The sequence below is a fragment of the Chrysemys picta genome, chromosome 4, assembly GCF_011386835.1.
Source record: "Chrysemys picta bellii isolate R12L10 chromosome 4, ASM1138683v2, whole genome shotgun sequence".
Classification (NCBI taxonomy): Eukaryota; Metazoa; Chordata; order Testudines; family Emydidae; genus Chrysemys; species Chrysemys picta.
Genome location: NC_088794.1, coordinates 95,495,746 through 95,519,073, shown reverse-complemented (window position 1 = coordinate 95,519,073; position 23,328 = coordinate 95,495,746). Strand labels below are relative to the sequence as shown.

General features: G+C 45.5%; 1 protein-coding gene across 5 annotated transcripts in view; it reads right to left on the bottom strand.

The window, feature by feature from the left end:
- Positions 1–23,328, bottom strand: part of PPP1R14D (protein phosphatase 1 regulatory inhibitor subunit 14D) — a 33,423-nt gene that overhangs the window by 9,362 nt on the left and 733 nt on the right. Inside the window, exons 2-6 of one of the 5 annotated variants that reach the window (XM_065593142.1) lie at positions 23,093–23,115; positions 21,404–21,552; positions 20,839–20,906; positions 12,995–13,083; positions 981–1,256 (exon numbers count right to left, since the gene is read on the bottom strand). In XM_065593142.1, coding sequence (XP_065449214.1) covers positions 981–1,169 — 189 coding nt within the window. In that variant the 5' untranslated portion in view covers positions 1,170–1,256; positions 12,995–13,083; positions 20,839–20,906; positions 21,404–21,552; positions 23,093–23,115. Of the gene's footprint in view, positions 1–980; positions 1,304–12,994; positions 13,084–20,838; positions 20,907–21,403; positions 21,553–23,092; positions 23,116–23,328 lie in introns of all 5 variants that reach the window. The other 4 variants (XM_065593138.1, XM_065593139.1, XM_065593140.1 and 1 more) reach the window with 4 other exon arrangements.

The following is a 23,328-nucleotide window of genomic DNA, read 5'->3' as shown; positions in this document are numbered from 1 at the left end:
GACTGTGAAATCCAAGAGTTAACCAAATTTTTTAGAATCACAGAATATCAGGGTTGGAAGGGACCTGAGGAGATCATCTAGTCCAACCCCCTGCTCACAGCAGGACCAATCCCCAACTAAATCAAGATGTGTGGGGGTGAAGATGTGTGTCTTATTTTGTACAAATTGTTAAACCCATCCACACTTTCTGTTGAAGGCAACAGTGGTCTACTGGATAGGGGACTTATGAGAGCTGGGTTCTGTTCCTGTGTCTGCTAGTGACTTGGGGCCTGATCCAGTCATTTCAATGGGCTTTGGATCAGGGCAAATCCTGTAACTTCTCTAGTATTATCCCCATTTAGGGAAACTAAAACATATTCACCCATTTTGTCAAAGTACTTTGAGATTTACCAACAAATGTGCCACGTAAGTACAAAATATGAATAGACTCAGTGACATCAGGTTAATGTTTCAGTGTTCAATCTGTACTGGAAACTTTTGTACAAAGGCAATGAAAAATCCCTGGTTTAAACCCCAAATGACCCAGCCAGAATTAAGTACCATGGCTCCAAGACAGTTCAGGATAAACACTGCCATCTATATAGGTATGTGCTCACATACATTCCCACCAAGTAACATTGCTGCTATGGAAAATGTTGGGAGAGAACTTTGGAGGCCTGGGGGGTGGAAACAAAATCTTTACCTACAATGCCTGAATCCCCACATCCCCTTTCTTTCCTCTCTGCCTGTAGTGCCCATTATTTCCCTTGACAGGCATGCCATTACCCATAGTTTGAGCGCTAACACAGCAGCGTCACTTAGAGAGAGAGCTCTAGTATGTGATAAGAAGAAGTTTGATAGAGAACAGAGTCCCCAATCGTCACAACCTGGGTTGTTGCCCAACTTGTCCCCAATAAATTAAAGATAACATTTCATAGCCCACAGGGTCTAGGCTCCCCTACACCTAATGAAGGAAAGTTTGATCCACCCCGGTTATTTACCTGGTATTGGTACAGCTCCTGCAACTGGGCATCAATCCATTCCTCCAGGTCTAGCCAGCGTTGAAGGTCTTTGCGGTTGTACTTAACTGTTAGCTTGCCCAGTTTCTTGTGGGATGATTCCTCCCCAGGCTTCTCTGGAGCCTGGAAGGTAACTCGAGGCAAATCTCTGGACTTACTGGCCATGCTCATCACCCCTTCCACCTGCTCTTCTGTCTTCCACTCCTACTGCAGGGGCTCTCTCTGGCTTTGTATTTTTGTTTCACTCTTCTCCCTCCCCTTTAATATATTTTCATTGGGCAATTGTGAGTAGCAGTACAAGCTGCCTACAATGGCCAAAGGCAGATAGGTAGCATCAATGGTCCCAGTGAGAGAGTGAGAAAGGTAGAGAGCAACTGCACAGCAAGAGAAGCAATAAGGCAGTGCAGGCAGAGTTACAGGAAAAACAATCTTAGGTTTCAGAATTGGCAATGCTGACAAAAGCAATGTGGGAGGGAGAAAAGCTGTTGTAATAAGTCTGTTGTTAAAAGAGGCCCACGGAACTGATGAACAAAGTTTGTTAATATTTAATACAAGCCCGTTCCAGCAGGTGGGAGGGTGGGAGAAGCAGGTTTTAAATGACAGTTTCTCTACATATGTATGTACATGAGCACATACTTCCTGTACAATTCCACAGGACTTGTCCCTACATAATACATTGACTCCTATAGTGTTTAAAGTGCATTGATCTCTTTAGCCTACCCCAGTTCCTATATGGATAGCTAATGCTGAAACACTATCTTACGTTTTTCTTTTTTAAAAGTGAATTCAGCAGTGATGAATTAGCTTCTGCTGGAGACAGAAGTCCTGGATTATAGCACGATGTAACACCACTGTAAGGCTGAGACAACTTTACCGTCTAGCCCATTTTTCTAAGTGCTCTAAAGTCCATATGTTTATTCAGATTGTCTTGAAAATTACGGGGCCTCATAGAGGTCTAGGCTAGAGTTACTAGTCCAAATTTGAAGGCATTTAAGCCAGGGGTTCCCACGAGACCCTTAAAAATCATTTGACATCAACATTTTATGATATTTTTTTAAAAAAGTTATAGTATCCCTGGGGCTCAAACTCAGTTCCTGTCACTTCCCAAACTAACAGGACCTGCTTGGGACTAATCTCAACTGTTGTTCAGCAGCTGTTGCCCCTTTGGAGAAGCAATATTGGAAAAACTTCTTTAGGGTAAACGTTAGCTGTACAATGTGGTTTAAATTGCCGTGATGAGCCAGAAAAAACTCATTTGTACATTTGCATGGATCTGTACTCTACTCTCTTTCCACAGGTTTAACTGTAGGTGCACCCAATATTCTAAAAGGGTCTGAATAGAGTTGATGGGGAAAGTTTCCTCAAAATTTTTTCAATCAGAAAATGTAGCTGAAACAAAACACTTCAAGGGAACATGTTGATTATGATAAACATTTTGATGGGAGAAAGCCCAAGTGAATTGTTTTGACTTTGTTGTTTTTGTTTTTATAACGTTGAAATGTTTTGATAAAGTAAAAACATTTTGTTTCAACTTTTTCACTTCAATTAATTTCATTCTATTATATAAAATGAATTGTATATAAACATTGTGTATACATATACAAAAACTACATTAAAAGAACATTATGTAAACATGGTAAGACTTCCTAAATAATAAATAGTTGGTGGAGAAAATCTCCCAAACATTAATAAGGTTGCAAAGTCAAGCACTCAGAAGTTGGGAGGGGCCAAAATTAAGGTTGACCATGCCACCTTAATTCAGTCCCCTGGTGCATATGTAGTAGGACACAGTTTTTAACTACATGATCACATGCTATTGTTATCAAGGACCCCTGCCTCACTGAGTGCACAGGACAGGCAGTGCGCACGTAATAAGCAGTTTTTCAAACCTGGCTGCTTTAGGACCTGCATCAATGTGACAACCTCTTGGTTCCATGACACTAATGTTGTGCCCTGGGTTCCCTTTGGAAAGTGGGAGCTGGATCTGACCTGAATGGACTCTTTACTCATGCCTAATAGCCCAGTTTGGAATTATACATTCACTGAGCACTTCTCTTTAAAAAGAAATATTAACTCCTCCTTACAACACCTTTGTGAGGGAGGTCAGTAATGTTACTCCTAGCATGCAAGTGGAGAAACTGAGGCACTATGGTTAAGTCTAGCATTTTAAAACTTGGATGCCTAAATAAACGGCCTGATTTGCTGAGGTGTTGAGCACCCACCACTGGTACAAAAGTCAGCTGGAGATGTGGTTGCTTAGCATCTCTGAAAATTAAGGCCCTTTATTTAGGTGCCTAACACTAGGCAACCACCTATGAAAATTTTGGCCCAAGAAATTGCTCAAAAGACACGGAGAAAGTCAGCTGGGATGAAACTCAGTAGCTTCTGGCTTTCACTGTTATTCTCACACTATTAGCTCACCAATCCATGTTAAATAGCCCAGGAAATGTTCTTCTCTCTCTTGTTTGCTGAGCCTCCTATGCCACTCAAACAGGACAAAGCTGGAGGTGATATAGTGTAGAAGCAGACGTATGTCTAGGGAGATAGTATCATCACCTTATGAAAAGGAGCTTGTAGCAGGCTGCACCCCTAGGTGTCTTCTCTTAGCTGGGTCCTTTAAATTACTCTTGCCCAGCTTCAGCTAGACTGGCAGCAAAAGTCTTTCAAACAAACAAAACTCCAAACAACACCTTCCTAACAAAGTCCTCCCAAGTGCATCTACTGGGGTCCAATCTCACCACTTGGAGGCATGGTCAAATTACCTCAGGCCTTTCTCCTTGGGCCAGGAGAGATCAGCAGGCAAGCAGTCCTTCCCCTGCTAATGTCTCCCTCTGTGAAGAGGCAAATTATATGCTACCCTCCTTCCCGGAACTTGTCCTGGTTGGTTGAGAGGGAGGAGGAGCCTTGTCCCACCCTCTACTACAAGGCTCCTTGTCCCTTAAAGAGACACTAACCTGGATTTCTTTCTCCGCACCCCACCCTGCAACACTATTACACCAAGATCATTTCCTCTCTCCCAGTATCTGCGTCTGCCATTTCCTAGGCCATCCTCTGCTCCAGAACTCCTGGAACACGGTAACTGTGGCTCCCAAATTTCCCCCCCTGGCCTTAAAAGACCAGTAATACCCCAGTTCAGCACGAATGATAAAAGGGGGATAGTCCACTAGAGTGTAGTAAACATCCAGTTATAGTATATTCAAGTTTGGCTTGGAATCCTTCTTTTACAGGAAGGGGGTTAAAGATCTGAGCTATTTGCAGCCCTGTTCCATTTTACAGGCACATGTTGTCAGTTGCACATAATGTTGGAATGAGAAATTTCCACTTGGAAGGATCAAAACGTTTCATGTTGATAATGTCAAATAGTTTCATTTTGATAATGTTGAAACAATGTGACATTAGCCACATGAAATGTTTTGAGGCTTCTAAATTAACATTTTATGGAACTTCCCCATTTCCAATGCTGACATTTCGTTCCAATGTGGAATGAAAATCAATTTTGAAATGGGGGAATTTCCTGCAGAAAGACTAGAAAGACCACTTCCATGGCTGAAGAACTAGTTCTAGGTTCCATTGGTCTATCCAGTGCTTGGTTTCTGAACCGAGAGTGCCAGTTGGTGCCAATTTCTGTAGTGGGTTGTTCTGTTGACACAGTCCATTAGGATCAGGGCAAAGACCCACCTGACTTCATCTGCATAGACTACCAAACAGCAACTGTTGGATCCCTCTTTGCAACATAGAGCCCCAGTCAGGTTGTCCAGTTGACAAGACTTTAATCCGCCCTTATTGAAGAGGCTGAGATTTCTGGGTGGGTGAGGAAGGACATTAGAATGCTCCTGGGCCATACATGAATAAAAGGACATGTTACAGTGTCTGAAAGGGACACAAGCGTCACAGTGGATTGGTACCTGTAATCAAAGTTACTCCGTTTTGTGTGTGTCTGTGCAGCTGACGTGGCCTTGTAAAATGGAACAGTGCTGTAAATATCACAGACCTTTAATCCCCCTTCCAGGTAAAAGGATTGCAAGCCCAACTGTGATATATTATTACTGTAAGTTTACTACAGTGCAATGGACTATGCCTCTTTTATCATTAGCCCCTTTTTCAGAAGATGATAACAATATATCCATAGACATACTTCCACTTGTAGAGTTTGTCATCTCACCTCCCGTACTGTATTATTCTCATGACATAGGAAGCTCAGAACTCGAGAGACAGAAGAACATTCAGTGGTCTATTTAACGTGCTGATGGGAGGGAGAGCTTGGTGATCGAATGGTCTGAGAACAAAACTGGAAGCCAGAAGATCATGAATTTCATCCCAACTTACTCCCTTCATGGCCTTGGGAAAGTTGTTTGGGGCAAAATTTTCATGATTGGTTGCCGAAAAGTTAGTCACCTGGTCTGATTTTTTCAGAGGTGTTGAGCAACCATAGTGTTAATTGACTCCTCTAGAACGTGTATATGCTTAGCAAATGCTTTTATTTAGATGCCTAATTGTGGATTTAGGTGCCCAACTTAAGGCATTTAAGTTTGAAAATGCCTTAAGTTGGCACCAATGCCACGTGGGCACCAATGATACTGCCAAGAATGACCTTGAGCGGATCACTGCAGACTACATGGCTCTGGGAAGAAGGATAAAGGAGTTTGAGGCGCAAGTGGTGTTCTCGTCCATCCTCCCTGTGCAAGGAAAAGGCCGGGGTAGAGACCGTCGAATCGTGGAAGTCAACGAATGGCTACGCAGGTGGTGTCGGAGAGAAGGCTTTGGATTCTTCGACCATGGGATAGTGTTCCAAGAAGAAGGAGTGCTAGGCAGAGACGGGCTCCACCTAACGAAGAGAGGGAAGAGCATCTTCGCCAGCAGGCTGGCTAACCTAGTGAGGAGGGCTTTAAACTAGGTTCACCGGGGGAAGGAGACCAAAGCCCTGAGGTAAGTGGGGAAATGGGATCCTGGGAGGAAGCACAAGCAGGAGAGCGCAAGAGGGGAGGACTCCTGTCTCATGCTGAGAAAGAGGGACGATCGATGAGTTATCTTAAGTGCCTATACACAAATGCAAGAAGCCTGGGAAACAAGCAGGGAGAACTGGAAGTCCTGGCACAGTCAGGGAACTATGATGTGATTGGAATAACAGAGACTTGGTGGGATAACTCACATGACTGGAGTACTGTCATGGATGGATATAAACTGTTCAGGAAGGACAGGCAGGGCAGAAAAGGTGGGGGAGTTGCGTTGTATGTAAGAGAGGAGTATGACTGCTCAGAGCTCCGGTATGAAACTGCAGAAAAACCTGAGAGTCTCTGGATAAAGTTGAGAAGTGTGAGCAACAAGGGTGATGTCGTGGTTGGAGTCTGCTATAGACCACCAGACCAGGGGGATGAGGTGGACGAGGCTTTCTTCTGGCAACTAGCAGAAGTTGCTAGATCGCAGGCCCTGGTTCTCATGGGAGACTTTAATCACCCTGATATCTGCTGGGAGAGCAATACAGCGGTGCACAGGCAATCCAGGAAATTTTTGGATAGTGTAGGGGACAATTTCCTGGTGCAAGTGCTGGAGGAACCAACTAGGGGCAAAGCTTTTCTTGACCTGCTGCTCACAAACAGAGAAGAACTAGTAGGGGAAGCAAAAGTGGATGGGAACCTGGGAGGCAGTGACCATGAGATGGTCGAGTTCAGGATCCTGACACAAGGAAGAAAGGAGAGCAGCAGAATACGGACCCTGGACTTCAGAAAAGCAGACTTTGACTCCCTCAGGGAACAGATGGGCAGGATCCCCTGGGAGAATAACATGAAGGGCAAAGGGGTCCAGGAGAGCTGGCTGTATTTTAAAGAATCCTTATTGAGGTTGCAGGAACAAACCATCCCGATGTGTAGAAAGAATAGTAAATATGGCAGGCGACCAGCTTGGCTAAACAGTGAAATCCTTGCTGATCTTAAACGCAAAAAAGAAGCTTACAAGAAGTGGAAGATTGGACAAATGACCAGGGAGGAGTATAAAAATATTGCTCAGGCGTGCAGGAGTGAAATCAGGAAGGCCAAATCACACTTGGAGTTGCAGTTAGCAAGAGATGTTAAGAGTAACAAGAAGGGTTTCTTCAGGTATGTTAGCAACAAGAAGAAAATCAAGGAAAGTGTGGGCCCCTTACTGAATGAGGGAGGCAACCTAGTGACTGAGGATGTGGAAAAAGCTAATGTACTCAATGATTTTTTTGCCTCTGTCTTCACAAACAAGGTCAGCTCCCAGACTGCTGCACTGGGCAGTACAGCATGGGGAGAAGGTGACCAACCCTCTGTGGAGAAAGAAGTGGTTCGGGACTATTTAGAAAAACTGGACGTGCACAAGTCCATGGGGCCGGATGCGCTGCATCCGAGGGTGCTAAAGGAGTTGGCGGGTGAGATTGCAGAGCCATTAGCCATTATTTTTGAAAACTCATGGCGATCAGGGGAGGTCCCAGATGACTGGAAAAAGGCTAATGTAGTGCCCATCTTTAAAAAAGGGAAGAAGGAGGATCCGGGGAACTACAGGCCAGTCAGCCTCACCTCAGTCCCTGGAAAAATCATGGAGCAGGTCCTCAAGGAATCAATTATGAAACATTTAGAGGAGAGGAAAGTGATCAGGAACAGTCAGCATGGATTCACGAAGGGGAAGTCGTGCCTGACTAACCTAATTGCCTTCTATGATGAGATAACTGGCTCTGTGGATGAGGGGAAAGCAGTGGATGTGTTATTCCTTGACTTTAGCAAAGCTTTTGATACGGTCTCCCACAGTATTCTTGCCGCCAAGTTAAAGAAGTATGGGCTGGATGAATGGACTGTAAGGTGGATAGAAAGCTGGCTCGATCGTCGGGCTCAACGGGTAGTGATCAATGGCTCCATGTCTAGTTGGCAGCCGGTTTCAAGCGGAGTGCCCCAAGGGTTGGTCCTGGGGCCGGTTTTGTTTAATATCTTTATTAATGATCTGGAGGATGGTGTGGACTGCATTCTCAGCAAGTTTGCAGATGACACTAAACTAGGAGGCGTGGTAGATACACTAGAGGGTAGGGATCGGATACAGAGGGACCTAGACAAATTAGAAGATTGGGCCGAAAAAAACCTGATGAGGTTCAACAAGGACAAGTGCAGAGTCCTGCACTTAGGACGGAAGAATCCCATGCACTGCTACAGACTAGGGACCGAATGGCTAGGTAGCAGTTCTGCAGAAAAGGACCTAGGGGTCACAGTGGACGAGAAGCTGGATATGAGTTAACAGTGTGCTGTTGTTGCCAAGAAGGCTAACGGCATTTTGGGCTGTATAAGTAGGGGCATTGCCAGCAGATCGAGGGACGTGATCGTTCCCCTTTATTCGACATTGGTGAGGCCTCATCTGGAATACTGTGTCCAGTTTTGGGCCCCACACTACAAGAAGGATGTGGAAAAATTGGAAAGAGTCCAGCGGAGGGCAACAAAAATGATTAGGGGTCTGGAGCACATGACTTATGAGGAGAGGCTGAGGGAACTGGGATTGTTTAGTCTCCAGAAGAGAAGAATGAGGGGGGATTTGATAGCAGCCTTCAACTACCTGAAGGGGGGTTCCAAAGAGGATGGAGCTCGGCTGTTCTCAGTGGTGGCAGACGACAGAACAAGGAGCAATGGTCTCAAGTTGCAGTGGGGGAGGTCCAGGTTGGATATCAGGAAAAACTATTTCACTAGGAGGGTGGTGAAACACTGGAATGCGTTACCTAGGGAGGTGGTGGAGTCTCCTTCCTTGGAGGTTTTTAAGGCCCGGCTTGACAAAGCCCTGGCTGGGATGATTTAGCTGGGAATTGGTCCTGCTTTGAGCAGGGGGTTGGACTAGATGACCTCTTGAGGTCCCTTCCAACTCTGATATTCTATGATTCTATGAAAATGTTAGATTTAACCACTGTGTCTCATTTCCCCATTTGTAAAATAGGAACAATACTACTGACTTCCCTCATTAAAGTGTTGTGAGGAGTTAGTATTTGTCTCTGCAGACAAAAAGCGCTAATTATTAAAATTAACATATAATTTCATATTGGGATATTAGGCATGTGCGTAGAAAGTTCAGTCAACTCAGAGCCAGGCCTCACATTCCAAAAGGACCTCCAAGTGCAACATTTGTGTCACAGCGCCAAGATGTTGTGACATCCAGGCCCTGAAGCAGTCAGGTTTGTGAGGAGGAGGATACAGTTACATCATTCTTTTCTTGAAACTCAGAAGCTACAGCCTGCATCTGTGACCTAAGCTGCTGTATCTTTCTGTCAGCGTAACAACTGTTATATACACACTGAATAATTCAAAAAGGCCCCAGCTCATCTTTCTAGAGAACAGGTCAGTCTCTTCTCCTCAAATCCCAGAAGGGAGAGGAATGACTTTTTGTGAGGGAGATGGACGCACACCCCACACCTCCATGCACTTTAGAAACCATCACAGCCAGAGACGTGGAGATTCATGTAGAGCAAGATAGGAGTTTACTCATTGAGATGGTCATGTCTGTGGCACCCTATCATCTTGTGGGGTAGGATGTGGCATGGACAAAAGAGTGTGAAAGCCCACAGTCAAAGGGGTGAGAGTGCATATGTCTGTGAGCACATGTGCATGCCAAGAATGTGGAACTGTTTTGGGGGAACATCATAGTACTCCCAGCTGCCCTTCCTGTCCCACCCCACCCCCCTCTATAGAATGTCAGGAGGAGCGAGATGTCCCATTTCCCCTGGACTCTGGGGAGGGGAGAGGTGGTGACATGGTCTGCTCTTTCCCAGCAGGGGTCCAGATGATTCTGTAGAAGAAAGGGAGCAGCCAGGGGATTCCCAGCTTGTACAAGTCACCTCTCAGGAGGTGCCAGTGCTGATGCACCTACTGGTGGGAAGAGCTGGAACCCTATAAATTCCCCAGTCAAGCACGAGCTTCTCTTGTTGCTCCCACTTCAGATTCTCCCATCTGGTAAGTCCTGAATTCATCAGGCAGTGAAAAGACAAGAAGGGGAGTTCTGGGAGAGATAAACTCCTCCAACCCCAGTAGAGAGAGGGAAGGGGGAATTTTCCACCTCCTTGTATTTATCTATTCAAATTTATACTGCTTTGTGCAAAAGAACGCCTACCCCCAGCTCTGAGTGCCCTGGATGTCCGCCTCAAAATACAGCTCATAAAATAAACAGACTCTAGTAATTACTGGCAGAAGAGAGGAGCCAGCCTCCATCTACTGGTAACTACACGGTACCAGGACTGTCTGTTGCAATAATATTTTTATAAGGAGGCACAAGTGTTACCCTGCAGATGATTCCTTCCCCTCCACCCCCATCTCCCAGAGAGGCTGATTACATGAATTTGATGCCAGATTATAAAATATTCCAGTTACTTCTCCTATTCCCGTAAAGAGCATGAAGGGGGCAGGGCAGGGAGAGGGAGAAGCATAGCAACCAAAAATTTTTAGCACTCAAGACCAGATCCTCAAAGGTATTAGGCTTCTAATTCCTATTGATGTCAATGGAAGTTAGGACCCTAGATACCTTTAAGGACCTGGGTCTAAATTCTTACCTGCTCATTTCATTTGGAAAAGAGTCTTACATTTTCCCTTTTAAAATTTAACAGTGTCTTGGCTGGTGTGGCTGGGAACAATTGAAGCAGTGGCAAATCATAGGTGTAGTTTGACTTCTAGGTTTGGGGGGTGGTTCCAGTCAGGCCAACAGGGCCATGCTTGGGGTGCGGGGGGGACAAATTCTGTGCCTGCTCATCGGGGTGCCATTTCCGTTTTGGGGAGGGGGCACAACTTTAACCGTGATTCCAAGGACTACTTAGGCAACTGAAAACTCTAGTGTTTTTGCAGATTTTGTTTGTTTTCAGTCAGGGTGGATGTGGTTATACAAGCACCTTGGTACCAGTATTGATCTAGCTGATTCCCCTAGAATTATGAGAAGATGTCATTTACAAAACCCTGTGTGCAGACCAGTCCTCAGTAGGAGTCACTGTGAGGAATGGCACAGAATAATGCATGCGGGAAGGCTTTTATATACTCCCAGCCTTTCCCAACAAAGTTCCCTGGAGGGAAAGATGAAGGAGTGCAGGCTGTGGAATGCCCAGAGCTACTTTTGTCCGAGTAGGAAGGAGTCATTCTAGGGCAGAGTTTCTCAAGCTGTGGGTCGGGACCCAAAATTGGATTGCCACAATGTTTCAAAGGGTCCCATGGCAGCTTCAATGGCTCCTGTCCCACAGGACTAGCTGGGCTCACCTCCCTATTCCAGGCACTGCAACCTCTGGGGTCCCAGCACCACTCAGCTTTGGCCCAGCCGTCATGATGACAGGAGTCCAGGTAGGCCAAATCTGAGTGAGTGGCACTGCAATCCCATGAGCCAGGTCACAACTCCACTCACACAAATTTGGTCCAGTCAGGGAGGGAGGGGGAGCAAACCTGAGTGGCGCTGCAACCCCGGTGGTTGCAATGCCCGGAGTGGAGAGCCAAGCCCAGCCAGCGCTGCAGCACAGAAGTTGCAGGAGCCACCACTGTGGGGTGAGTGGTGGGGAGGACTCAACTCCCCTGCGGGGGCAGGATACAATGGAAACCAGCCAGGGCCTCCACCCCCATATTATTTACTGGGTTGTGACAGGTCATAAACATTTATAAATGGGTCCTGAGCCCAAAAAGGTTGAGAACCACTGCTGTAGGGAACGGCCTGGGAGTTCTGCCTGTGGGGAGCTCAGTATGTAGGGAATGATGTAGGAGCATGGGTGATGTGGGAACTCTCAGCTACTCTCATCCTAGCCTCTCCTAGCAGGCGGCAATATGAGGAATGGCAAAGGAAAGCTGGCAATATGAGAGCACTCAGCCATTCTAGTCCCAGGCTCTCTTAGCAGGAGCTACTATAAGGAATAATGCAGGAGGGCTGCTAAAGGCAAATCAAATCAAAGGCAGTCCTCACTGTCAAAAACAGTGTGTTGCATAGGCACTGACTCCATGGGTGCTCCGGGGCTGGAGCACCCACAGAAAAAAAAATAGTGTGTGCTCAGCACCCATTGGCAGCCCCACTGATCAGCTCCTCCCCCTCCCCCCACCCTCCTGCCCGCTGGCAGGCCCTGCCGATCAGCTCCTCCCTCTCCCTCCCAGCACCTCCCGCCCACCGTGGTCAGCTGCTCAGCAGCATGCAGGAGGCGCTGGAGGGGAGGGGCAGGGGCAGGAAGAGACGGGGGAGCGGGCGAAATGGGGTGGGAAGAGGCGGAACGGGGCGGGGACGGGCACTTGGGGGAAGGGGTAGAGTGGGGGCGAGGCCTGGGATGGAGCAGGAGTTGAGCACTCCCCAGGAACTCAGGATGTTGGCACCTCTGGTGTGTTTTTTACATTGTTAGTGAGCTCACTGTAAGATCCTAGCAGAGACAACGCACAGGTGGCTTTACCTCAGTTTAGCTAGTTGAGGTCAACACTATACCCCTCCCATACACATATATCTGGGGTAACCTCATCTAGCTACCCTGAGGTACAAATCAAAGTGCCTTGTCTCCACTAGGATTTTATGCTAAGAAGACTAACTCGCTATAACCACACACCTCTTGTGGGCAGTGAAAAAACAGTCTAAGGACACTTCATGCTGAGGGAATGCCCCTCAGCCACATGCTTTGCTGAGGACTCAGCACCCTGTCATCCTTTCCCTTGCCCCATTTCACAATACAGCTTTAGACATTATCAGTTAAGATCCCTCCCTGTCTCCTTCCTTTGCCACCTCTTTGTGTCTTCAGGTATCTCCAGGTTCCTCCCCTTTTACCTTTCAACACTGACCATCTCAACAGAACTAATCTGGATGGGGATGGGGGTGGGGACAGGAAGCAAATCAATCTCCCCAACCCAGCTATCACTTAAACACAAAGCAGTGCTGGGATAAAACAAGGCCGGATGGATTCAGCCACAGTGGGTGGTGGCGTGACAAGTAGGTGACAGGAAGCAGTCAGAGCAGATGATGGGGGAAGGTGCCACTTGGCTGTGTTATAGGACAGTTTAAAGAGAAGAAGCATGCCAAACCTTCTTTCTGTCTCATTCTTTGCAACAGGGCCACTAGGTCACTTCCTTCTGGAAACTGCATCAACCTGCTGATCAAGGTACTACTGTTCCTATAACAACCACAATAACAAGATAAGTGAGTCAGACAGATTGGCCAGCAACACCTGGGTTCTGTTTGTTACAGGCAATATATCTTTAAGAGCTATTGTGTTAGATAAATATTAAACTACCATACATCCGTGTAAGCTGCTGAATGCAGTTAGCACTGTAATACTGATACTCCTCATCCCATTGTGGACAAAGGTTGACGGGAGATATGATCGATCTCTACAAATTCATCAGAAGGATAAAGACCAGGGAGGGAAAGGAGTTATTTAAATTAATGAACAATGTTGGCACAAGAACACATGGATATAAACTGGCCATCAACAAGTTTAGGCTTGAAATTAGATGAGGATTTCTAACCATCCAAGGAGTGAAATTCTGAAACAGTGTTCCAAGGGGACAAAAATGCTAACTGGCTTCAAGACTGAACTTGATGAGTTTATGGAAGGGATGATAAGAGGAGTTTGCTTACAATGGCAGGTGGCCCATTCACATCTGCTATTGGCAAATATCTCCACCAGCCAGATATGGGACACTATATGGAGAGGGATGTGAATTACTACAGAGAATTCTTTCCCAGGCAGGTCTTGCCCACATGCTCAGGGTCTAACTGATTGTCATATTTGGGGTTGGGAAGGAGTTTCCTCCCAACTCAGATTAGCAGAGACCCTGAGGTTTTTTCATCTTCCTCTGCAGCATGAGGCATGAGTCATTTGCTGGTTTGAACTAGTTTAAATGGTGGATTCTCTGTAACTTGGAGTCTTTAAATCAAGATTTGAGGACTTCAGTAACTCAGCCAAAGGTTATGGGCCTGTTGCCAGAGTGGGTGGGTGAGGTTCTGTGGCCTGTGATGCCCAGGAAGTCAGACTAGATGATCATGATTATCCCTTCTGGCCTTAAAGTTTATAAGTCTGTGAGTCAATGGTGGCTCTTGATTCATAGACTTGGGCTCCTCCGGAAACTATCAAGATATAAAACTATAAGCCTTATTCTCATCTCACAGCAGTATAAATCATGTGTCACTCAATTAAAGACAATTGAGGTACACCAGCATAAAACTGGTACAAGTGAGAGAAAAATCAGGACCTTTGAATTCATATGGATCCACTCAATGAGTGATGGAAAGAGAATACTAGTACTCAGTTAGGTGTTGTTGTTCTCATTATACAGAGCGGGAAACTGAGGCAAAGAGAAATTAAGTAACTTGCCTAATGCAATACACTATATGAAGTGTCAGAGCTGGGACTAAAACCCATATCATCTGACTCCCACACCCATGCCTCCTCCTTTAGACCACACTGTCTCTCAGTAAACCAAGTAAATTAGGTTCGATATTAAATGAGGATTTAATGATTATATAACACTTTTCATCTCAAAGGATCCCAAAGCACTTTATAAATGTAAACTGATATATACATTTTTTTTAAAATGATGGGATAATTTGTACATGGGGTAGGAAGTAAGGAAAGTCTAGCAGAGCTAGCATGTGAGGGAGCACTAAAATTGTTATCATTCCATGTGAGAAATAGTCAGACACATTTGGAAAATATAGCCCAGCTGAGCTAAAACATTCTGACACTTCAGTAATGCTACGATCACTTATAACATCTCTCGTTATGCAAGCTGAGATAAGATAATCAATTACATCTCATCAAGCACTGTGCCTGATGGCTTTCAAAAGGGCGGTATAAAGTTATCACCATTAATAACATTTGTCATTATGTGTCTTACATTGAGAACAATCAAACGTCAGCCTTCAGGGCATAAGATGATCACTAGTCTGTAGGGGTCAGGAACTAACTCCCCTCCACACCATATAGAGCACTGTCAATGCAAAATTAGATAGGATCACTTGCAAGATGTGGCCTGTTTTTCAAAAGGCTGAGCACCAGAAGTTCCCAGAAGCAAGCACCCACCTGTGCAGACCTATCTGCAAGATCAGGGCCTATAATTCCAAAGCTACAGCCAGATCTTCCTCCAAAACCAGTGCAGATGCCTTATATGTTGCATTTATATACTACCGTTCATCTGATGATCTCATAGTACTTTGCATGCATTGGTTAACTAAGCCTTATGATCATCCTGGTACTGTAGACAACTAGTATTCTCATTTCACAGATGGGGAAACTGAGGCAGCAAGGGGTTAAGCCAGTTATCCAAACTCACAGAGCAAGTCAGTGGTAGAGTTGGATCTCTTAGGCCCCATCCCTAACAGCCATTAGACTACACTATCCTTGATGAGTGGATGCAGAGTTGGGTGAAAGATGCAGTGCCTTCATCCCACAGCTCGACAGAAGGCCAGGATATGGCCTATGTGTGTGCCTATGGGCACAATTTTGTCTCGCTCTGTGGAGCAAACAAGGAGAGAGTGTGGGAATGCACAAATCAGTTTGCTTTAGATAAGTAAGCACAATGGGCAGTCTGATAAGCCTGATATATTAAAACCCACAATTCACCAGCCAGCTATGCAAACAGTCTTGACTGTTTAGAGAGTCCACGTACAGCTTTGTATCAACTTTATTTTAGCTTGCCACATGGGGAGCCCAAATATAGCCAATAGTTTTCCAAGGAGAGAGATGCCAAATGTCACAGTGGGTCATAAACTCCTGTTCCAGGCAAACTGCAGAAGATTGAGTCTCACTGGGCTAAGAAGGAAGAAGATAACCATATGTCCAGAAATGCTTCATGTGTTTGTGGTGCGAGGTCAGAGAATAGTGGATTTAGTTAAACAGGAAGAGGGGACAAGTTGTGTCTCAGCCAGTGCTGTGAAAAAGAGGAGACATCCTAATCTCCAGGGTCTATTCTTACCACTGAGCTTTCACCATGTGGTATGGAAACATGAGCAGAAAGCAGCATGGTTGGGGATTCTTGCAGCTGTAAGTTTGGTAGCTGTGTTAGACTGATGCTATCTTGCAATATCCTGGACACATCTTATAGAATTAAGATAAACTTTATTGAATTAAATTAAACCGTACTCTATTAGGGTTAATATCTTTGGGGTCCACTGTATTTAAAATCCAATTGTGTATCTGCTATTGTGGCATTGTATGTACGTTCTCTAATGGGGGGGGGATGCTAATGTAATTCCTCCACTTAGCCCTTTGAAGCCACCCCTCTGGAGAGGTACGCATATATTTATTCAAACTGGATTCTCCGGGGACCAACAGACAAGAAAGGATTTTTGGATAAATAGCTTGGTTTAAAACAGGCTCAGGGTCTTCTTCCGGATCCAGCAAACAGACAGGATCCTGGTCCACACAGAGGGCTGCAGCTCTGAAGAAAGGGTTGGAAGGACTGGGCTTGTTGAGTCTCCACAAGACTGTGTGCTTGTGAGGTACTTGAAATCACAGGGAAACCCCTTGGATGGTTTGGATGAAGGACTCCTTCTGCCAGAGAAGCCCACGTTAGGGTTGGGTTATCTCTGGTAAGCTTATTAGCCTGCGTGTTGGTTTTTGTTTTTCATCTGCTTGCTCCAAAGTGCTTTTTACCTTTAAGAATAAAATAGGCTGCTTTAAAAGACCTGTGTGGTAACTTGCTACTCTGGGGAGTCACACTGTTAATTGTCTCTGAAGAGAAAGCAAGCAGGAGTGCTTGGGCAATCTGTCTCTGCTGGGAATAACACAGTTAAGGGAGGGAACTGTTCAACCTGGCGATAACTGATCTTAGAAGGGAGAGAGACTTGTGTCTCCACCTAAGGCCTGGTCTACACTAGGAGTTTATCTCGAATTTAGCAGCATTAAACCGAATTAACCCTGCACCCGTCCACACAACGAAGCCCTTTACTTCAATATAAAGGGCTCTTAATATCGATATCCGTACTCCTCCCCGATGAGGGGAGTAGCGCTGAAATCGGTATTGCCATTTCGGATTAGGGTTAATGTGGCCGCAATTCGACGGTATTGGCCTCCAGGAGCTATCCCACAGTGCACCATTGTGACCTCTCTGGACAGCAATCTGAACTCGGATGCACTGGCCAGATAGACAGGAAAAGCCCCGTGAACTTTTGAATTACATTTCCTGCTTGCCCAGTGTGCAGAACACAGGTGACCATGCAGAGCTCATCAGCACAGGTAACCATGCAGTCCGAGAATCGAAAAAAAGAGCACCAGCATGGACCATACGGGAGGTACTGGATCTGATCACTATATGGGGAGAGGATTCAGTGCTAGCAGAATTACGTTCCAAAAGACGAAATGCCAAAACATTTGAAAAAAATCTCCAAGGGCATGATGGAGAGAGGCCACAATACGGACTCACTACAGTGCCACGTGAAAGTTAAGGAGCTCAGACAAGCCTATCAAAAAACAAAGGAGGCAAACGGTCGCTCTGGGTCAGAGCTGCAGACATGCCGCTTCTATGCTGAGCTGCATGCAATTGTAGGGGGGCCGCCACCACTACCCCACCTCTGACCGTGGATTCCGAGGCGGGGGTAATCTCAGCCATGCCTGAGGATTCTGCGGATGGGGAAGAGGAGGAGGAGGAGGATGACGACGACGACGAGCTTGCGGAGAGCACACAGCACTCCATTCTCCCCAACAGCCAGGATCTTTTTCTTAGACTGACTGAAGCACCCTCCCAACCCCCAGACAATGAGGCCATGGAAGGGACCTCCGGTGAGTGTACCTTTGTAAATATAAAACATAGTTTAAAAGCAAGCATTTTTTAATGATTAATTTGCCCTGAGGACTTGGGATGCATTCGTGGCCAGTACAGCTACTGGAAAAGTCTGTTAACGTGTCTGGGGATGGAGCGGAAATCCTCCAGGGACATCTCCATGAAGCTCTCCTGGAGGTATTCCAAAAGCCTTTCCACAAGGTTTCTTGGCATTGCAGCCTTATTCCGTCCTCCATGGTAGGACACTTGACCACGCCATGCTAGTAGCACGTAATCTGGTATCATTACATGACAAAGCCTGGCAGCGTATGGTCCCGGTGTTTGCTGGCATTCAAGCAACATCCGTTCTTTATCTCACTGTGTTATCTTCCGGAGAGTGATATCGTTCATGGTAACCTGGTTGAAATACAGGAATTTAATTAAGGGGACAGAGGTGGCCGTTCCTACTGGGCTATTTGCCTGTGGCTGAAAAGAAATCCTTCCCTGCAGTTAGCCAAGCGGGGGGCGGGGAGAGAATCTTCCCTGATACCAGCCATGCGGTGGGGGGAGGGATAAAGCGATCATCCCAGAGAATTGGATGGGGGGGAGGGTAGTTTGGTTTCTGCTGCTGCACGTTAACAGGAAAACCGCAGCACTCAAAGGGCTTTGCTTGGTATGGGGAAAGGAGGGCGCTGCTTGTAGGAAAGCTGCAGAAGCCGAAAGACAATGGCTTACCATGGCCGCATGCAAGCCGAATTCTGTTGCCCGGACCTGCGTCTGTGCTTTCTAACACCAAACCCGCAGGCACTCAATATTAAGATGCAAAATGTGACCTTGTATCGAAATCACATGTGCTATGTAATGTGAATAGTGTTGCTCACTGTGAAAGAGTATAAGCATTGTTCTGTAAAATGTATCTTTTAAAATACTTCTCTCCCTTTTTTCCCCTCCCTCCCGCAGCTGCAAATTTTTCAAGCCTCCCTCCTCCGTCCCGAAGGCTATCTCAGATAAGGCGTTGAAAAAAGAGGACACGAGACAAAATGTTCTCGGAAATCATGGAATCCACCTGCAATGAAAGAGCTCATCTGAATGAGTGGAAGGACACGGTATCAAAGTACAGGAAAGATGCCAGTGAACGTGAGGCCATGAGGGATGCTCAAGATGAGAGGTGGCAGGCTGCAGTGCTGGGGCTGCTGCGTGATCAAACGGACATGCTCCGGCGTCTGGTGGAGCTTCAGGAACGGCAGCAGGAGCAGAGAGTGCCGCTGCACCGCTGTATAACCTCCCTCCCCCCCCCATCATGTTCCATAGCCTCCTCACCCAGACGTGTAAGAACGTGAGGGGGGAGGCTCCGTGCACCCTCCCACTCCACCCCAGTGGATAGCCCAACCAAAAGGCTGTCATTACTTTGAACTTTTTTAGTGGCCTTTTCCTTGTGCTTGTTTCCCGGGCCTAGAATCGGCGTTCCACGGCATGAACCTGCCCCATTAACAGCATGATCTCCAAAGCGCCGGGGCCCGCGGTTTGATAGAATTCCATGTCCATGTCTTCATCACTCTCGTCGCCGCGCTGCCGTAGCCTACTCCTCGTCGCCTGGTTTTGCAGGTTCTGTTTCAACATAAACTGCACGATAACGCGCGAGGTGTTTACAATGTTCATGACTGCTGTCTTGAGCTGAGCGGGCTCCATGCTTGCCGCGGTATGGCGTCTGCACTGTTCACCCAGGAAAAAGGCGCGAAACGGTTGTCTGCCATTGCTCTCCTGGAGGGAGGCGGAGGATGTACCCAGAACCACTCGCGACAATGTTTTTGGCCCCATCAGGTATTGGGATCTCAACCCAGAATTCCAATGGGCGGAGGAGACTGCAGGAACTATGGGATAGCTATGGGATAGCTACCCACAGTGCAACGCTCCAGAAATCGACACTAGCCCCAGTACATGGACGCACACCGCCGAATTAATGTGCTTAGTGTGGCCGCATACATTCGACTTTATACAATCTGTTGCTAAAAACCGGTTTCTGTAAAATCGGAATAATCCCCTAGTGTAGACATATCCTAAGAGAGGTGAGGGTCAGGGGAGCCAGCAGCCTGAGAGCCGGTGCCCTTGCTGGACTGCTGAGGGGAAATACAGGGGCAGTTGCCCTGAACTGTGACAGTAACTTTGTCTGGACTGGCCTTGCCTTGCCTTTAAGTACCTGGAACCCACTGGCTGGTTTTCAGGTCCAAATGTTGGTTTTGTCAGAGCTATGTTATTTCTAAGGAATCAACAGACTAAGGGAGTCCTCTGCCTGCAGCCTTTGTGATACTGGTTGGATTTGTTATCCTGGGACAGCCAAAGGTAAATCCCAAACTGTACTCATCCAGAATGGATTCTGCTGCTGCCTGCCTGGGAGAGCTGTTGTCTTAAAACCTACCTAGTAGATCAGGTTGTTGCTCATTATTATTCAAATAATAATGAAATACAAATACTTTCCTTATTGTATGGTAGCTGAGCTGGGTGGGGCAGAAAAGGAAGAGGTTATCCCCATTTGTAGACTAACTGCTAAAAGCTTTAACTCTCACTGAAATTTGGAAGAATTCTTGAAAGCCTGGAAAATATCTTTCACTCTTAGTGCATCATTAGTTTTATTTGAAAGATCCCATGTTATAACTCCTGAATTATAAGATCGGTTCTCTTCAACTCCTTTAAATTCTTCAATCCGGTGCCAAAGAAAAATAGTCCGAGATCAAAAAGAGAGAGTTACATCAGAACAGGATCTGAACTTTCAATAGAAGAGATTCATGCTGTTTCTAGGGAAGATTCTTTCTACCTAGGGATGGAAACATAATTATTTCTCTCAGGTCTGGAGATGTGTACATTTCAATTTTCTCTCTTCCTCCCTCCCTGTTCTGCTGACCCAGCATGGATTCATTCTTGGCTACAGACTGTACTTGCTGCTCAGATCTCTGCCGTGCATGGCAAAGGAGTTAGGTTAAAGGACTTTTCTTTTGTACACAATTCAGCACTATCGTCAACTGGGAGCATTCCAAATCATGAGCTTGGCTTACAAATCATGAGTTTTTTTTTAATTGGGTTATTATTTGCCTTCTGGTTTTGAGCCTTTAGGGCTCACTCAATTCACATATTCAAGCTTTTATCTGCAATCATAAGGATTATAAACTTACTCTCCTCTCTCTTTTATAAATGAAAGCTGAGATTCTCACATGATCACTTGCTTCCAGGAACTGGAAGCCTGATAAGAAAAACAAACAAACACAAGTCACACAAGACTCACAGTAAGATGGCACAAGTTGGTAATAGCAGATCACAGGTACAGTATCTGCCCTCTCCACAGTGACAATCATTGGGAGCTGAAGCACAAAAAGATCCCAGGGATTGTGTGGAGTAACTGCGGTGTGTAAGGTTGTAGGTACAGCAGCAGAGGCCAAAGGTCATCCTCCATTTTGGAAGGAGGGGCAGTCAGCACTAGGCTGTGTTTAGAGTTATGTAATATTTCCATAAATATAACATGTGTTAATTACAAGTGCTCTGTGTTCTCATAAAGAGAACGCTGATTTTTAATAAAGGCTCTGGAGGCGATCCTGGCCATTACAGGCCAGTAAGCCTAACTTCAGTACCAGGCAAATTGGTTGAAACTATAGTAAATAATAGAATTATCAGACACATAGATGAACATGATATGTTGGGGAAGAGACAACACGGCTTTCATAAAGGGAAATCATGCCTCACCAATCTATTAGAATTCTTGGAAGGAGTCAACATGTGGACAAAGGTGCTCCAGTGGATACAGTGTCCTTTGACAAGGTCCCACTCCAACAGCTGTTAAGCAAACTAAGCAGTCATGGGATAAGAGGGAAGGTCCTCTCATGGATCAGTAACTGATAAGAAACAAAGGGTAGGAATAAATGGTCAATTTTCACAATGGAGAGAGGCATATAGCAGGGTTCCCCAAGGAGCTGTACTGGGGCCTGTGCTGTTCAACATATTCATAAATGATCTAGAAAAGGGGGTGAACAATGAGATGGCAAAATTTGCATATGATACAAATGTACTCAAGATAGTTAAGTCCAAAGCTGACTGCAGAGAGTTACAAAGGGATCTCACTATAGTGGATGAGTGGGCAACAAAATGGCAGATGAAATTCACTATTGATAGAGGCAATGTAATGCGTATTGGAAAACTTAATCCCAACTATAGATACTAAATGATGGGGTCTAAATTAGCTGTTATCAGTCAAAAAAGATCTTGAAGTCATCACGGATAGTTCCCTGAAAACATCTGCTCAATTTGCATCAGCAGCCAAAAAAGCGAACAGAATATTAGGAATGATTAGGAAAAGGATAGACAATAAGACAGAAAATAACATCATGACATTATATAAATCCATGGTACACCCACATACCTTGTATACGGTGTACAGTTTTTGGTCACTCCATCTCAAAAAAAGATGTATTAGAATTGGAAAAAGTACTGTTTGGGGAAAAATAATTAGGGGTATGGAACAGCTTGAGGGGAGATTAAAAAGACTGGGACTGTTTAGCTTAGAAAAGAGATGACTAAGGGGGAATATGATAGATGTCTATAAAACCATGAATGGTGTGGAAAAAGTGAATAGGGAAGTGTTATTTACCCTTCACATAACACGAGAACTAGGGGTCACCCAAAGAAATTAATAGGCAACAGGATTAAAACAAATAGAAGGAAGTACTTCTTCACACAACACACAGTCAACCTGTGTAACTCATTGCCAGGGAATGTTGTGAAGGCCAAAAGTATAACTGGGTTCAAAAAAGAATTAGATAACTTCATGGAGGATAGGTCCATCAGTGGCTGTTAGCCAAGATGGTCATGGACACAACCCCAAGCTCTGGGTGTCCCTAAACCTCTGACTGCCAGAAGCAGGGACTGGACGACAGGGGATGGATCCCTTGATAGCTGCCCTGTTCTGTTCATTCCCTCTGAACCATCTGGATTTAGCCACTGTCAGAAGATAGGATACTGAGCTTGATGGCCCATTGGTCTGACCCAGTATGGCCATACTTATGCTCTTATGAACAACGCAGGGATAAGGTCAGAGGACTAACAGCAGGTGAGGGGTTTTAGGCATGTTCTACAGGACGCAATGGTGCCCAGCCTGTAATACACTGTACAGAGACTCCAGTTACCAGCCTGTAGGAAGAGGAAGAATTAAGCCTGGATCCACAAATACAAGCAGAAGTACAGGAAATATATCAAATAATATCTGTCAAGCTGCAGTATGCAGTTCTCACACCCCTAAGGTTCCAGCACAAAGAGGAAACAGACACTACAGATGTATCTGAGATTGAGCTATACTGTATTTTAAAGGATAGCAGTGAATACATAACTGACAACACCTAAAAGCTATTAGAGACATTTGGGGAAAAAACTGATGCATACCTTTTAACTCCATTGAAATACACCTGGTGGGAGGAACAGAGAGAAACTGGTCAATATTTTGCTTATAAAATAGGAACTGACCAAAATAATAATAATAATTATTAATAATATTCTAATGGCTAACTAATTGCTGACACTGTACAACAGTGGTTCTCAACCAGGAGTACACGTACCCCTGGGAATATACAGAGGTCTTCCAGGGGATACCTCAACTCATCTAGATATTTGCCTAGTTT